The sequence below is a fragment of the Catharus ustulatus genome, chromosome 3 (genome assembly GCF_009819885.2).
Source record: "Catharus ustulatus isolate bCatUst1 chromosome 3, bCatUst1.pri.v2, whole genome shotgun sequence".
NCBI classification, from domain to species: domain Eukaryota; kingdom Metazoa; phylum Chordata; class Aves; order Passeriformes; family Turdidae; genus Catharus; species Catharus ustulatus.
The window spans coordinates 9,182,847-9,200,839 of NC_046223.1; the positions used below are offsets into that span (position 1 = coordinate 9,182,847).

Here is a 17,993-nt window from a genome sequence, read left to right on the forward strand (position 1 = left end):
GCTACTTTTTGTTTGATGGTCTTATTTTCCTCCACTAAACAGCACTCTGACTTTGCCTTGAAATGGTTTAAAAGAAGCTGGAATGTATTTCTGCTAAAACTCAGTGATGTTCAGTGTTACATATCACCTAATTCCCAGGATAAAATCTGCTCAACTGTTGATCAAGCATCACTGTTGATGATGTTCTGACTTCTCTGTGTAGCTCAGGAAAATGGGAAGGGTCACTGCTGCTGATTTAATTCAGTTGATTTGTTGAGAAGCAGGGATAAATACAAATCACCCTGTCAAGTCAGTAAAGCAGACAGTGTCATCCGGGCCTCAGAATAAATTTTATTAAAGTGTTTGTCTTGGAAAGGAAGAGAAAATCTAGCAATAGAGCTGAAGATGAGGTGGTTAAGATAGAAAAAATGCACGAATTTCTTGTGTGAGGGACTGAATGTTCTCACTTGTCCTCTTGAAAAGGTAAAACTGGATGAGTCGTGATTTATCTGTTGCCTGAGATTTTCAGCTGAGAGTGAGGAGTTCTAGGCCCGAATCACTTTTCCAAGACCCTGCTTTATTTTTTTTCCAGTGACTCCTGAATATGAAGTGCATAAACAGTCTTTTTACCCAGTCTATGCTTATGTGGTTACAGGCTATGGGATTTCAGCATTGTGTTTCTGGACATTATCTCCTTGAATCTTTAAACTCTCCTTGGAACAGGGAACTACTGTACATGTGTCATGAGCCTCAGACACAGTACCTAAGATTTGGTGAAGTCAGAATGAGATTTAAGGAGTTTTCAAAATTGAATTAGGGACAATTTTTTCTAACGTTGTTTGAAAATGGAGCTTTGAGAGCTGATGTAAGTTCCATGCTCTTGAAAACTTTATTCACATTTAGAGATCCATGCTTTCTACTCCTCTTAGGCTGCTAGACTTTTCATTAATGGCTTTCACATACAATTCAGTAGTTCTAGTAAAAAAAAAGAAAACTTAAAAAAAGCTTTAAAAAAAAATCAAATTACACATGCCAATGAGTCAACCCAGTAGAGCAGTGAATTTATATAAAGCCCTAGCCTTACAGCTGTCGTGTAACACAGGATGATGAACTCTAACCCATTGTGTTTTGAGGGTGTTTTTGAGGGTGACTGTGAGGAACACCAGAATGTGTTAGCATTGTTTTGTAGAAGCTTTGAGGTAGGCTGTCTTTCAGCTGGAGAAACTGAACATCTGTTTATTGACTTTGCTTATTTCTACAGTAGTAAACAGAAGAGTTGAGACCAAAGTCAGAACAAAATCTCTTATCTCTTATAGATTGCCTAACACGTTGAGCACATTTTCAGCAGTATGGCTGATGCCACCTCAGTGAAGCCTGTGTATTTCACTAGCTGTTAAGAGTATTAACCATGCAGTAAAGAGCTCAGAAGAGAGGCACTGAAAGACTTAGAGCAATGCCACCTAGTGCTAAAATGAAACCTCCTGAAATAAATAAATTTAAATTTTTACAGGCTGTGAGGTTTTTATTTCTTAACTTTTTTTAGCAATTCCACTTGTTAGCAGTATACTAGGACATCAAAAATCCACCTTGAGGCATAGTTAGAGCACCAGTTTGGATTTGCAATTTTGGCTCATATCTCAATGAAAGCAGCAGGGAGAGCTGACCAGGAGGAGTCTTCTTGCCTCACTGCTCCTGTTCTATATCAGTTAGTGGCTGGATGCTGATACCTCTACTTAGCAGGAGGGTGTGCATCTGAATTTGACCATTTTTAGCCTTTGATGCCTGATTGTGAATAATTTTTCTCCCACAACAGCTACTCGAATAAAGTGACCATCTGTTCCTTATTTAAAAAAAAAGAAAAAAAACCCACCACTTTTTTTCCCAGTGCTGTTCAGCCTGTATTGGTTTAATATAAGGACATACTTTGTCCCACATTTTTGTAGTGATCACACAGAGGAGTCTATACAAAGATACAATGATTTGATAAGATCCATGATTGTTGCATAGGAAATAGAATATTGCAGGCTTTCCTTTTCCAGTGCTCATTTTTATAGTTGTTTCATTTTTTTTCCCCCGAAATTTCTTTTAATTTTTGTATTTTCTGATCATACAAACAGGTATTCAATATCTGCAATGCATTCCTGCGACACTTCAAGAATGAAAAATTATTAGGACTGTTCTACACTATGTGCTTCCATAAGAAGACAGAATTGATATGTTTCCCACTGAGACTATTTTTGTCTCATGATACCCTTCCTGATGTTGATGATCCTTCTGCTTAATTTCTTCATGGAAGGTATCACCATGTTTCAAGAGATGTCTCCTGAGAGTAACCTGAACAGGATATGACTAAAAGAACCTGCCAAAACCAGCCTTTGGGCAAAACAACAATGCACATTTGGAGAGACAGATTCCCTCTCTCTTTCATTTTTTGAAAATAGTGATCCATGGCTCTGCCAAGACCAGTGTCTTATCATATATACTGGGTGAGATATGCATACAAAGGGCATATCTTAAAAATGGGACCTTTTATTTCCTTCTAGTCACTGATGCAGCTCTGCACCCATCAAGAGATAAGGATTGCAAAGGACTACAAATTATTAAGAAGTCTCTTGAAAGGCCCCCCACCTTGAAGTCAGCATGGTTGTTGTGATGGAAAATAGGTTCTCACTTTCTGAAATTTGGTCATGTGGCAAAGCAACATGACCAAAATGACACCCAAACCAAGCCACACAGTAAAATAAATTTCAATTTTCCCATACTAAGGTGTTTATTGAAGACTTGCATTCTCATCTGTTCCTTGAGGCTTCTTTATTTTCTACAAGTGAAATAAAGATGTAGCCAAATACCAGGTTCTTGTAGTAGTTTTGAAATTACAGTAATTTTGTGATTATAAGCCGCACTGAGTATAAGCCACACTTCTGGGTTTCAGCACCTTTTTGTTTTTTGTCCATATATAAGCCACACCTGATTATAAGCCACAGGTTACAATACAGAGTGGGATAAAAGGTATCTCTTGTATCACCATCTGTTGACGGTAGGGGCAGTGATCCTTATCTCTGTGGGAGATATTCTGCTAATGGGCCATCCATTGAAACCAGGCAGGGCATTGTTCTTTATCTTTTCACAACCCATCCTTCCTCCAGCGAGTCATTTTCTGCTAATGGCCCTTTGAGTCCCACTGTATGACTGATAAAATTACTTCATCCCATTGGAAGTTGCTCCAGCCGGGGCGCAGAGCCCAACATTTCTTACTAAGATAAAACAGAGGTTTTGGGACACTAAGGTTGCCTCTTTCTCCACTGGACTCCAGTGGAAAACTGGATTTCTCCACATCACTACTGGACCTCCGGAAGGAAACTGCACCTTCTGCAGGAGCACTGCTTCAACTGAATCACATCTGTCACTGCAGGAGAACTGCAACCATCATTTAATGGGACTGCTACCAACACCCTGCCTGACAGGGTATCAGGTTGTACTCTGACTTTGTCAGGGTTTGGGGTTTGTTTCTTTGTAGTACTGTATTTCTATTTTAATTTCCCTAGAAAAGAACTGCTATTCCTAATTCCCATATCTTTGCCTGAAAGCCCCTTGATTTCCAAATTATAATAATTTGGAGGGAGGGGGTTTACATTCTCCATTTCAAAGAGAAGCTCCTGCCTTTCTCAGCAGACACCTGTCCTCCAAACTAAAACAGCAACTTTTTGTTCTTTGTCCGTATATAAGCCACACCTGATTATAAGCCGCACTTCGGGTTCGGACCAAAATTTTAGTCAAAATGGTGCGGTTTATAATTGTGAAATTACTGTAACTTTTCAGCGCAGCCTGCACATGCTTATGTTGTGTTCATTATAGTTATTTCACAGAGGAAATAGTATCAGGTAATGCATTTCTTTGTGAACAGAATGATGATAGGAGAGGTGTTTAGGGGTCAAGTCATGATTTTTTATTAGTGATTTACTTGTTCATTTTTTTTTCCTTACTGAAGATTTGCTTTTTAAATTCAGAATGTGTAGTGGCTTCTTGGTGAATTGTTTAGGAGGCCGTGATACTGCTTAGTGTGACAATATGCTTGCACTTCTCAATGCTTTGGAAAAGGACAGCACTACAGAAACAAAAGTAGTGGAATAGATGTGTTTGTTTTCACGCTAAAAATCTAGACATAATTATTTCTGCCAGAGGAGAATTTCAAAGAGGGGACAGTTTTGTTACCTATCTCCCACTGAATTTCAGTGGGCTGTGTATGGCCCAGCTTTTAGAAAATCCTCTGTTTTTCTTTACAAAAGGTTGTTTATTTCTGTTGCCTACAGCACAAGCACCTCAGAACCTCGGTGTGAAATTAAGTTTCTTTGTCCAAACAGTCTCAGTAATCATTACACCAGATACAAGATGAAAGGAAAAAGCTGAGTTTTCATTTCTCTCTTTGCTTTTCCCATTGCTAACCCCTAGCAAACCGCTTTTTGTAGCACAGCGGGTGACAAAGAGGAGAGCTGGGGTGGTGGGTGGTGGCAGCCTGACTTCAGTCTTACTGTGTTGGGACATGGCACACTGACTCTCCTGATTCCCAAGCCAGTATCTCTAGTAGATTATCTGCAGCATCCTGTGTGCTTTCTTTCAATTCTTAGGTTGTGCCTGCATTCCAGCTTCAGTGTCTCCCTACTAGGAGTGTAAAAACACCAGTGGTTTCTAGGAAAAGGTTTTTAGGCAGAGGCTGGGAATGAGGCACCCAAATACAACAAAACTGGAGAGGTTGCTATGCAGAGATCCTGAAAGAAATTAATCTAAACAGAGGTAAACATCTATTAACTTAAAACTGATATTTTGGCGTGATGCTTTTAACTATTTTGTGGATTTTCTTTTAATTCCTGCTGATATGAGGGAAAAGCTGCTGGTCTGTAGTCCCTTCCAGTGGGGGAGGTGAACTGTAGGTGTATGAAATTAATACTAGGAAGATCACAGACTAATTCACCACAGTCATTAACCAAGCACCTTAACTCTGGTAGTATTTGGCAGCTGAATTGTGAGAAAGTTGATCAAAGGTACCCAGCAGAGATGGTGGAGATAATTTGCTTGTATCTTCCTGTATTTTTCAGTGGGCTGCAAGGCTTTAATTTACCATAGAAAATAGAGAAACTTTGAAAGTTCCAGCAAAAGGATATTTGTACAAAGAAGTTGTAATATGTTTATTTTCCTATCAACAAGTAGAACAAAATTAGTAGTGGAAGAGTTTATTTTGCCTTTTACAAACTTGAAATGTCAGAGATTAACTTGAAAGAAACCTATGTTTATCTGAATGTATGGTGCTACATCTCTAATTTATGAACGTAAAATTAAGTCTGTTCATAGACAGCTTTTAGCTCAGATGGGGACAACTTCTTGTTTTATTTTCCGTCTTGCCTTAATAAGTCACTTTTCTGTGATTATTCCTCTTGGTTTTTCTTTAAAATCAAGTACTAAAAAATGGAATATGGATTTTCTTCTGAGTTTTTATTTTTGGTTGGAAGCAAAGCCTGAGATTCTGCTAAGATAAAATTTATCAAATCTTCTGCGGGAAGAATAACATGTTTGAATGAATGAAGTCTAAAATTAAAAGGAAACAGTAAACACAAGATTTTTCAACATTTTTTTATTAGTAATCAAACACCCCAAAAATTGTCATGGAACTGTCAACACCACCTGTGAGTTATGATTGCAATAAATTGCATTTTTGGGGACAGCTGGTTTGTTTTGTTGTTTGAGCCAAATATTCACTATTAGTGTGCTACCAAAGCTGAAGAGCTCATTACTATTTATGCCCCACCTATATGTTGTCACCCATTCCTCTCTGGCAAGGAGGTGAAGCGTTGCAAAAAGTTCCAGAAAGTTGAACAAACTGTATTTACTGCATTTTATTTCTCAGCCTTTCTGTAATTTATTTGAGACACAGTTGGAGCCTTCCCAAAACAAAGTTAGATAAGATAGTAATTGATGAAACTTCCATCACCTGTGTGGAAAGACTTCTTGGAAATCAGCTTTCTGGATCTTTTTATGTTTGTTTTGAATGCCACTTTCAATCTTATTTTTTCCAATGCGTGATCTCTATCCCTAACTCCACATATCCAGAATTTTCCTTCACTCAAACATTCCCATGGTCAACAGACATTTTTTTACCTTGGATTTCTTGTACCATTTTCCCTAAGTCTGTTGTTAGCTTTTGGTTTTGTTTTGGCTTTTTTTAAATGCTAGTATTTCCAGGTCTTGCTTAGAAGCTTTCTCTCACCCATTGTTAATCTTCTAAAATCTCACTGAGACCATCTGCTCCAAACTGCTTCTGTTGAGCAATTCTAGTTCTCTAGGATCATTTGCCCAGACATTATTTTTCCAGACAGACTGTCTTCAGCAAAGACTCAACAGCAGAAAAAGCAAACAAGTCTGGCAAAAGTGGCAAGCATGTACTTTTAAAATAAATGAACCACATATTTTCATTACATTTAGTACCTCTTTGCTACAGCTGCCTAAGCTGAACATTTGTGTATGTGGATATTAAACAGCGGCTAAGAGTTGGATACAGGAAATAACTTCTGTTGCATGGATAATCATATCCTTATTTAGCAAATAGACATGTACATGTTATAGTCTCCTGAGGCTTTCAGCATGGACCTAACTTCAAACCTTCTTTCAAGGGCTTTATTCTTCTGTTTTGTAAATTTATATTTTACCACTAAGCTACCTCTCTCTGTTGATTTTGGATTGTACCCTCATTAAGTACAGTAATTTTACGATTATAAGCCGCACCTTATTATAAGCCGCACTTCCGGGTGTTGGCAACGTTTCATTCTTTGTCCATATATAAGCTGCACTGGATTATAAGCCACACTTTCATCCGCAGCAAGGATCCAGGTGCAACTTTCACAAAAGTCGCAAATTAGTAACAGAATCACGGGATTGTGGGGTTTACTGGCTCAGCTTGGGGCCGTGCGGGCTCGGCGCGGGGCTGCCTCACCACAGCCAAGGCCGGGTGGGCTTCAGCTCGGCTTGGGGCTGCTGTGAGCTCGCACTTCCGGGTTGGTAAATTTCTGAACTTCATTCATATATTGGCCGCTCCAGAGTATAAGCTGCACTTCCGGGTTCGAACCAAAATTTTAGTCAAAATAGTTTGGCTTATAATCGTGAAATTACTGTAAGTATAGGAGATGACGCTCACTGGTTATCTCAATAGTTTTCACTTCCCTGTCAGGTATCATGTTGCAATAAATCAAAGAATACCCAAACTGCTTGAAGAGGTAATTACTCTTTTCCTTCTGTTCTCTTTGCACAGCCTTGCTGGCCTGCAGGCAATGGATGCTGAAAACTACACTCTTTGCTATCTGCATTATCACTAAATTAGTACATGTTGACCCTGATACTTGGCAGCATGACACTTGCACAGATAAACTTATATTGAAAAGATTCTGCCTGCAACTTAAAGTTTATATAACTAGAAGCTGTGGAATAGGCTCCCAGTTTCCAAATGTCTTTTAACTCTGAAAGATCCATGCAGTTTCATGTGGTGATGGCACAAAATATTTTATCCTTGGTCAATATTCCTGTGCCTGGTGACTGCTAACCTTCCCAGGCTCACATATCTGAGATATAGGAGTCCCTGCTCTAGCCCTCTCTCTTCAGTAACAACATTTAACATAACATGCAACAGATCATGAGCCTTGTGCCTATAAATAATGCTGCCATTGTCAATATATGTGTAACAGTAGTAAAATATTTTGATAGTATGAAACAATTAAAATGGTCAGGGAAGTATTTTTAAATACAGAAAATCGTCTTGAAGTCATCTAAGAAAAATGTATCCCAAGCTCTTTAATCTAGAATCTCCACACAGAAACACTTCTGTTGCTTGGCTTCGTCATGCTTGGCTTTGCTGCAGTCACTCATACATACATCTTTTCATCATTGTATTAAAATGTCCAAGATGTGTTTTAGAAAAATCGTCTTTAAGACAGTCATGGTTGATTACCATATAGCCCAAAGCGGATGGTAGCTGTGCTCTCTGAATTCATTTACCATGGTTTTCGCTTTGCATTGCTCATACCTATGCTGCTCATTATCAAAACAAACCAATTAAAACTTGCTTTTATACACTGTCATAAGATGATCCACAGCAATGCTGAGAAACAGACATACTGTTGGACAGCTTCTAGAATCCTGAAGTGGCTTTGATCTTGTAGCTGTAGTGGGCCAACTCAGTAGGGGATTTTTCAGCTCAACTTCTATGGCATTTCCTCATAGCATTTCACTCCATTCTTTTAATTCTGAATATTCAGTTATACAGTGTGTTCTTGATACACAGACAATATACAGTAAATTCAGGAATACAAGCCGCACTGAGTATAAGCCACATCGCCGGGTGTTGGCAAACATTTTGTTTTTTGTCCATAAATAAGCTGCACCCGAGTATAAGCCGCTCTGTGTTCGCAGCGAGGACCCGTGTGCAACAAAGTTGCCAAATAGTAACAGAACGGCGGCAGGGCGGGGTTTACTGTCTCAGCTCGGGCCATGAGGGCTCGGGGCTGCCGACAGGGCTGGGTGGCCCAGCTAGGCGCTGCCGCTCGGCGGGGATGCTCGGGGCCGGCCGCTGCCACCGCTGGGCTCGGTCACCCCTGCCCGGCGCTGCCCCGCGGTGGCAGGGGGGACACAGAGCCCGCCGGCACCCGCGGCAGCGATGGGAGTCGGGGATGTAGCCTGCCTGCTCCTGCGGCGGCGGCGGCACACGGGGACGGGAGCCTCCCGAGCTGCGGGGCCAAGCGGAGAGAGCTGCCCCGCCTTCCCCCCGAGCCACGGGGCCAAGCAGGAGAGAACCCCTGCCTCCTCCGAGTCGCGGGGCCAAGCAGGAGAGAGCTGCCCCTGCTTCCCCCGAGCTGCAGGGCCAGCAGGAGAGAGCTGCCCCTGCTTGCCCCGAGCTGTAGGGCCAGCAGGAGAGAGCTGCCCGCCTTCCCCCGAGCCACGGGGCCAAGCGGAGAGAGCTGCCCGCCTTCCCCCGAGCCATGGGGCCAGCAGGAGAGAGCTGCCCCACCTTCCCCACCCCCTGTGCTGCCTGCACAGAGCAGCTCCACCCGCCGCGCAACAGAGTATCAATTTGTAACAACCTCGTAAATGCAGGGTTTTACCGGCAGGAGCTCGACTTTGCAGTTTGCACTGACTTGGTTTGCACTCCCAGGGTTGAAAATGTCAGAAAACTTTTCACATATTGGCCGCACCTGAATATTAGCCGCATTCCCGGTATGGGAGCAAAATTTTGGTCAAAACAGTGCGGCTTGTATTCGTGAAATTACTGTCAGCTTTTTATTCCTCTATATTCTGCAGTTCTTGCTTTTATTCATGTAGGTCTGTTTATTCCCTGTCCTAAAAAAAATTGTGAAATTATACTATTTCACTTTCTTTCAGCTGTGGCCTTTTAACTATTCCTTTTTTGGAAATCTCTTCTCAAGTCTTTTTAATCCCATTTCTGTTCCCCTTAACGTAGGTATTATCTTTGACCCTGCTCCAGAATCTACTTAAAGCATGTATGCTCACTTCACAGCTTCAGAAAGATAGGTTTAAGGGAGACTTGGAGTTGTGCCAAAAGATGCTTATGTGTTTTGTTCTCTCATAACATGAAATTTAATTATTGCAATATTCTATTTCCAGCTCTTCAGAATACTACTGTTCATGCATCTGCTAGGATGAATGATTAAAGATGAAAGCAATGGACCTAGGATTCTGTTTACTTCCACTGCAAGGAAATGAGCTCTTGCAACTCCCTCTGACATACTGATCTCTTGGCATGGCACCATCCTGTGCAGCCCCCAGGGAAAGAAACATCTCCTGTAAAGTTAGTATTTCATTGACCTCATAGAGAAAGCCAATTACATGTTGTAAAATAATTGTAGTAATTTAATGGTTGTTTAAAAATATAGTCAGTAATCCATTTGGAATTTTAAAACTAATTTGATATCTTTTTTTCTTAAGCACTGTTGTAGTTTTCACTGGAAAAGCTAGTATTGTTGTTTATTTGCCTTCTGTTAGACAAGCCAGAATTTATGGGAGAACCTTAGTCTCTTTTACTGGACTACCTGATGAAATTGAAAAAAATTGTAGTTTTTTTGATTCATTGTATCTATGGCATTGTTTGTGTCTGGGAGACCCTTTATATTGTGTGACACGTGAGTAAATAAACAGGATACAAAAATCAAAGTGGCCTTTATGGCACAGACTGGAAACTGAATAAATGCTAGGCTCTTAAGTATAATTACAAACTGGGAATCATTGCTGAAGTTGATTTGATTCTGTAGAGGTTCCAAAGGGCTGGGGCCAAGAAATTATCTCTGTAAAATCTTGCTAATCCAGTACATCAATATAATCTCATTATTAATAGAGTGAGTAGGTTAAAGAAGAAAGCCATAAAGAATAAAAGAGATTAGTGCTGAAGTGATCTCTGCACTTTAGAAAGCTTTGGAAAGCTCCATGCAGGTAAAATAGATGTATTTTGACCAAGTAGAGTAATAAATATCTAGGTATACAAATGCAGGATACAAGAAACTGTCCTAGAGAGCAGCAGGCCTGAAGAGGGCTCAGGGAGGATGAGAGGTCTGCGAGTCAACATTAACAATGCTGCACATCAGGGAGACTCAGCAGCACAGAGGTTGAATGGAATCCTCAACTGGTGAAAGACTGGGTACCCAGTAAGAGTAGAATTGTGATGTAACATTCATTTAACACTGGCCTGACCTCTGCTGAAAAAAATATCTGATGAAGCTACAGTTCACAATTCAAGGAGTGAAAATATTTTGGGAATGATTGAATAGAAAATATGCCTTACAGGAAGACATTTAAGGGAATGTCTATGTTAACTCTATGTCTAGCCTCTCAATCTTAAAACTCATCTGGGAGAAAATAATAGTTCAGCATGAAAAAAAATCATAATAAGAACAAAACCCAGAAGTCAATGTAGGACTGACCAGCATTTTAGAAAGAGGCAGAGATACAACTTTTTACAAATGACTGTAAGTAGTCATTGGAACATTTCCCCAGTGGCTGTAATAGGTCAGTCTTGATTGTTAATTCAACATTTGTATGTTAAGCGAGAAAAGGAATACAGACCAGATGCAAGAATTAATACCAATAAGCCCTACAGTTAACATAAAATACTAGTTTAGAAATCCCAGTGGTCCTGTCTAGTCTTAAACTTCTGTAGTTATCAACACAATGACTGTTTTTATTTAAATTGGTGCTTTGATAGTTTTCTCTTCTTGGTGTTTAGATTTTACTATTTAAACCAGTCTTCCCTAAACTCATCCTTTAAAAAATTTTATTATTTTTAACATCATATAGACAAAGCCATCAGATCTTTTCACTGTAAGGTTTACAAGCTATAGACAGGGGATGCTCCCTTGTTGGCAATGCCCCTTTAGTGGCACCAGCATGCAGAGCAGTACTGACAGGCAGTTTGGGCTGTCAGAATATGCACAGCAATTGATTTAGTCACATCCCTCACCCAGACCTGTGTTATCTGAATATGTGCACGATCTTGCCTTGCTGGTTAGAGGGAGCCAGGAGGGCTGCTCTATTGCCTTTGTTACTGATGCTTCTCTTTCTATGGACTGGCAATAAAAAGAGGTGTGTCAGTTGAGAGAAGACCTCTGGGAAAAGAAAAACCTATATACAGAAATTTAAAATGGAGAAAAGACCTTTCCCCTACTTTTGTTTTCCTTTTGTTTCTGATCCCAAGGAACAGCTGTGAGCAGAAACCAGTAGGGCCTCAATTGGCTATCAAGCAGTCACCCATAGGTATTACTAATCCAGGAGCTCACAGGCCCCAAGTTACCTGGAAATGTTTTAATACTGGAAAGACATTGTAGGGAGAGGTGTTGCTGACTATTGATGAAAACAAACAATTTGGTTTAAAGAAATAATATACAAAGTTGTTTTTAATAACTTTCTCTTCTTAGAACACACATCTAAAAGCTGAACTCTACCAACACTAATACTAATCTCTTAACGAGACTGCAAAGCTGTTTTCCTTCTCTACTGTGCCATTTCTCATGTTTTACCTTTCCCTCACGTTTGATACTTTTTCAACATCAGTTATTCATTTGCAACACTTCTGTTGATGTAACTGGGCTTTGAATTAGGCTTCAAGATGCCATTTCCTTTCTGTTTGAATAGGGATTTCTTTTATCCAGAGGAAGGAAACCAATAATTTGTCATGACAAACCAATGCTCATTGAGATTCATAATGATAATTTTCTAAAGCATTTTAGGATAATGGAAGAAGAGTCTTGTTTGTGATTTTTGATGTTTCCCCTTGTTTTCCCTGATTTATTTAATATCTGTAGTTCATTTGACCATTTTCAGGAAAGATTACAGTAAATCTATAATTTTGTTTGTTTTAAAGATGATTGTGCTTTCTGTCTCCCAAGTCTTTCCCAGTGGGTCGTTCAGGGATCCATCAAAGGATTTACCTTTGGTATGACAGATTAACAGATGCATCTGTGGGAAAAAGCTAAACTATACTTTGCCATTAAGTTTTGTAATCTGTGCTGTTCATAGTTTTGCAGATGGCAGATTACTTACAGAACCGAGCTCCCATTCTTTTTAGGTGCTGCTACCTCTGCAATCCCATCAGTGCATGGAATGCTCAGTCCTTGGCTGTCTCAGTGCAGGGAAGGCCCAGGTACTTTCCTACCTGTCATCCCCTGCAAACTGTTTGAGGATTGCTCAAGGAGCCTGGACACCTGTGTGCTCCTGAGCATCTTGGCAATAATATGAACGGGGAGTCCAGTGCAGAGTGGGGAGCCCCGGGTCTGAAGCTTTTCCCTGGCTTTGCCCTACCACTGCTTAACAATCTCCCTGTTCCTTGGTTTTTGTAAAAAGAGGGGTAAAGGACAGGTTGCTGACGGGACTGTGAGCAGCTGGTGCAGGGCTCCAGATAGAACGGGACGTTTGGGGGGAACTCCAGCTATTTTGGGTTCACTGTGTCGAATAGAGAATTTGGGTGCTGGCTCCGGCGGTGAGGGTCTCGCCAAAGTCTTTCCTTCTCCTATCCCTACAGTCACCCGTGTATGGGGAGCCCTATATAGGCTTCAGCTTCGGGGTGTCTGCCTCTCCTCGGCGACCATCCCCCTCAGCCCTTCGGGAAGAGCAACCGGAGATATTAGAGCACCGTTCAGCTGGCGATAGGAGAGAGATGATATATGCTGCACGGGTGCAGCCGGGGGGTGCGGCTTTGTAGGGGCAGGACTGTGGAAGGTGGGAGTGAGGCGTGGGTGGGGTGTTGGGGAGCCGTGGGGAGTGCTCCGGGAGCGGTGGGACCGAGGCGATGCTCCCCCCTCGCCCATGATTGGCAGCGTGGCGCGTCCCCCCCTCCCTCTCGGATGGTGCTGCCCCTCGGCCGCCGTGGAACACACATCCGCACCGCCCGGCCGGTCCTCTCTGCGCTGCTTTCCTCTTGCCTCTGCCACTCTCGTTTGGTTTAATTTTTTCCCCCACCCTCCTCCCCTCCCGTCTTTTGGGCGCTTCCCCTCTCGCCCGCCCGCCCGGCGGGCTGCCTCCGCCGGCGCGCAACGCGGGGCCATGCCGCCGGGGCCGCCGCTGCTCCGGGCCCTTCTCCTCCTTCTCCTCCTCCTCCTCCTGCACTTCCTCGGCGCCCCGGCCCGCGGAGCCGTCTACACCAACCATTTCTTGGTGGAGCTGCACGGCGGGGGCCCGGCGGAGGCCGAGCGGGTAGCGGCGGAGCACGGCTTCGTTGGGGTACGGAAGGTAAGCCCCCCGAGCAGGGTCGGAGCGCTGCGGTGTTATTCACCTTGGACTCGGGGCTTGTGGTGCCGTGCCGTGGGCGTGCCGGCGACGCGGAGGTGGCCTCGGCGCGGTTCTACCCGCTGCTCACCTGCGGGAAGGGATCGCGTTAATTCCCGCTTCCGAGGGAATTTGAGGAATAGCAGTGCCAAGAGCCATTGAAAGTGTTTCTCGGCATTGGCGCAGCAGGGTGGTTATCTTGGACTGGAGGGAGAGCGGAGTTTCCCACATGGTAACTCGGTGCCTTTTGACTTACTATGTAAACATCCTGCCATGGAGGAGCTCCCATCCTGCGGGGCTGGGGCTGCCACCTAGGGCTGTCTGCGCGCGACTGGAACGGCTCGGAGCACCTGCGAGAAAATGAAAGCCTTATCTCCATGGAGAAGCCTGCACACAGTTTAAATAGATTTCCCAGAGGTTTTGTCACTCAATTTTTTATGCTGGTGGCTTCTTAATATCCCTATTATTGTCCTAGAGAAATAGGGTGACCCCATGATAAGCAATTAATGCTTTTCGCTAATGTGTGTAAGCTGGGAAACTTCAAGTGCCATTGGAGGCTGTTTTTTGCTCCTGAGGTCCTGGGAAATCAAACGTAGCCAGAGTGGCAGGTTCCCTCCAGGCTTCTAGAGTGTCCATCTCTGCTAGAAATCTCTCCCATTCAAATAATAATTAGACCTCTAAATATTTTAGGGTACAGTAAGACCTGGGGTGAAAACAGGGAGAGGCTGATAAGAGTGCCCTGGTCAATACAGTTCCTGGCAGACTTGCTTGGAGGAGTGCAAAAGGAAAGTGGGCTGTGAGTGTTCCTGATGCTTGTTTGTTTTTTTTCTTTTCCTGGCAGTTATGCAATGACAGCCTGGTCCTACATCCAAGGAAATGAATGATAATAGCACCCTGAACTTGAATGGATAAAATGGCTTTAAACCTCGATTTAAAAATAAAAATTAAAAAAGCGTGTCAAGTGAGACTCCCTCAGGTTGCCTCGTTTCAACTCCAGTGGGAGCTTATTAGAGAAATAAGGACAAGATCATTGTTGCTGTGACCACAGCTAATTTGTGCTCTGATAAGATGCTTTTGTTTTAGGCTCACAGCCTTGTCGTGATAGTGACAGAGCTGGGCTGCTGATACATTTGGGAAAGGATTCATTGTGGGGATTAGGTATTGTTATATGAGATTTAGATACAGCTTTTTGGTCAACAGTTTTCCCCTTGTAGTCTCTTCCTGATTGTGCTCCCTTCCTCCTGTCCTGGGATTATCTGATTGATAAGGCCTTGTGAGGATAGGAGGGTACATTCCTGCGTCACTCAATTTCTTATGATTTTTGCTAGATGCTTTCAATGATCCTGTGGTCCAAGTGGGGAAGAGACAGAGAGAGAGAGGATTTTGTAGGATGGAGAAATGCAGCTTCTGGGCTGTTATAATCTTCTCCCCTGTACCATGCTTCTCCCCAAGACTCCTTGGCCCCATTAGGAGACATACAGCTTCTTCATGGAAATCAGCCTTGTAGATCATCTGAGAAGAGCTGGAGGGAAGTCCCTCGGGTGTGCAAGACAAGAGAGTACCTGCTTTCCAGGACAAGCCACGCAGGGGCTGTGGACACAGATGTCTCTAGGAATGAAGCCCAGCAGAGCTGTGGTGCGTTGGTGTATGCTCATGGTGTGGGGTAGCAGGTGGTTGCAGTGGGTCCTGTACTCAGTATGTACTGTCTCGAGTTTTCTGCGTTGTACTACCCCAATCACTGAAAAGCTACTAAGCTTCCCATCCCTCCTCCCCAACTGTAAGAGGAAATAGCACTCTGCTTTCTGCAAGGCAGTAATTTTAGGGAAAAGGAAAAGTTGGTAGGATTTGATACTTTATTGGATGTGTTGGAGGATAGTCTGTGAGAGGTTGATGACAATCTCTATTTTTAACGGGCTTTGGGTGATGATAATTGGCCACTAATAGAAGCTTGTGACATTTATGCCGGTGGCTCTTCCGTACTGTTTAAGAATCTCCTGGGTGTTTTGCTGTCATCGGGCTTGTCTAGCAGCCTACAGTCTGCAGACTCAGCTTTCATGGTGATGTCAACAGTGCAGGAGGTTGAATGTGGCCATATGTAGAGAAACACAGGGCTGTTAGTGGGAAACTCTCGAGGGAAAGTACTCTGTGTACATATGTAGATATACTGTCTAATGAAGTATTCAAAAAATACCAGCACCACTCTCCCAATTACATCACAAAGAGAAGTGATCTTTCAGATACTTAAATGACAAATGCTGTTTAGATGATATATTGAGTTATTTTCTTAGAGCTAATGCAGTTAACTTTACTCATACTGGAGAAGAGCCGTGGTCTGAAAATAATCACCTTTATTTCAGTGCAGGGATTTTCCCAGTAGGAACACAAGAGCAGATTCCTCTTTTACTTATGTGTGAATTTAAGACATGTATGAGAGATTTATTTTGTGCTTGTTAGGGTATCACAGATCTCTTTTAACATGACTTTATGGGAGCTGTTTTTTAAATTATGTATTTTTAGTGCACATGTTTTTTTCCCCAATAACAAGCAATCTCTGAGCAAGTGCATATTACCTTTACTTAACAGCAGATTTCTGTAGAAATGCATGAGAAAGCATTGCCTTTAGGATAAATGTTATGGACTGCATGATGTGCTCTCTAATTGATTCTTTGGCCATGTTTCCTACCATCATTCTGAGACCACTACAAGATGTCAGGTAGGCTAAATGTGTGCTTTAAATTCAGTGCTTGATGAATTGATTAAGAAGGGCTTGGTGCTTACATAAACAGATGCTTTTGTTTAGGTCTAGGATCCTAATGTGTCAAAACCAGTAGTCAGTTTTTCTTTAGTATTCCCTGAATTAATCCTGAATACAGACATCTTTGTAATGCTGATTGTGCTCTTAGATTTTTTTTTTAATATTCACAATTTTTCAATCCATTTTTACCTGCTAAAATTGATTCTATGTATTTCTGGTGAAACAGATGCTGTGATAAAGCATATTTTTTCTTAAAATGGTTGGTCTTACCGTCTTTGAGCATTCAGGAGTTGTGAGAATGCTACCTAATATTGTAAGAACTGCAAAAAGAACAAGTTTTTGGTTTCAATTGGATTTTTTCCCCCCATTTGATTTATTTGCCTCTTGGCATGGTTGTCACCAGAATACATTTCTTTATGCAGGCTGAAAAAAGCTGCTTTCTGTCCTTGCCTGGCAATTCTCAATTTCTAACAAGGAGAGTTTGGAAGATGCATTTACAAACATCTTCTATTTGGAGATCAGAGTTTAGACATCTCTTTCCATTTCATCAACAACAGCAAGACTGAGACAATCCACAAAATGCCACCATAACTAAAAGTCTAAATATTCTGCTTCTAATAGCATTGAGGTGAAGGGTTTTAAATAATTCACATTCAGTGGCCTCAGATTTTAAAATAAGAAAATCTGGACTTGAAAACATGTAGAATTTTATGTTTATGTTGCCTAAAGCTGATGTATTTTTTCTGCGTTTTATCACCTTATCCTTTATCCCTCTAAATCTTGCAAAACTCAGTCTACCTCTTACAGCTGTGACTTCTTTGCTTCCTGTTTTTTGCTAGGGAGGCTGCTGGTTGAAGACTAGACTTTGTGGAACCAACCAGTAATTTCTTGATGAAACACTGTGAGCATTCAGGTTTTCTTGGCTTTTTTTTCCTTTACATTGCATAAATACAGACTTACCAAAAGCAAAACTTAACAGACAAAGAAGCTATATTTCTTACTGCAGCAACCCATTTTCCTGCATTTAGACTGGGACCCCGTGAGGTAGGAGTTGATGTGATGTAGAAGGCAGACCAAGAAGCAGAATAAGTTGCAGCCTTGGGAGCACTTTGCTGGGATTTCTGTCAGGGATTCTGAACATTTCACCTGGGATGCACATAGTAAACCTTACAATGCCCTCCTGTGCTGATCAACCTCTAAATCTGGAAAATAGGTTTTTGCCTTCCCTTTTTTTTTTAGTGCTTTGAATGCTTTGTGTTCTGCCTTGGATGCATAAACAGCTCCAGGAGTAAATAAATCCCTGTTACTTAAATGTAATCAATTATGCACATAAAAGCTGTAAATTATCGAGAAGATCTGTAAACCACAGGTTCGAGCACATCCCTAACCGAGTTTCTGTAAAGATCCTTCTCTACCAGAGACTCAAACTGTTTGTTGGTGGTGAGTGTTCTGT

At 42.0% G+C, this 17,993-nt stretch overlaps 1 protein-coding gene across 1 annotated transcript in view; it reads left to right on the forward strand.

Moving 5' to 3' along the window:
* The first annotated feature begins 13,255 nt into the window (after positions 1-13,255).
* PCSK2 (proprotein convertase subtilisin/kexin type 2) overlaps positions 13,256-17,993 on the forward strand; it is a 113,353-nt gene continuing 108,615 nt past the window's right edge. Inside the window, exon 1 of the mRNA XM_033054249.2 lies at positions 13,256-13,749. Within this exon, the coding sequence (XP_032910140.1) occupies positions 13,327-13,749 (423 nt within the window). The 5' untranslated portion in view covers positions 13,256-13,326. The remainder of the gene's footprint in view (positions 13,750-17,993) is intronic.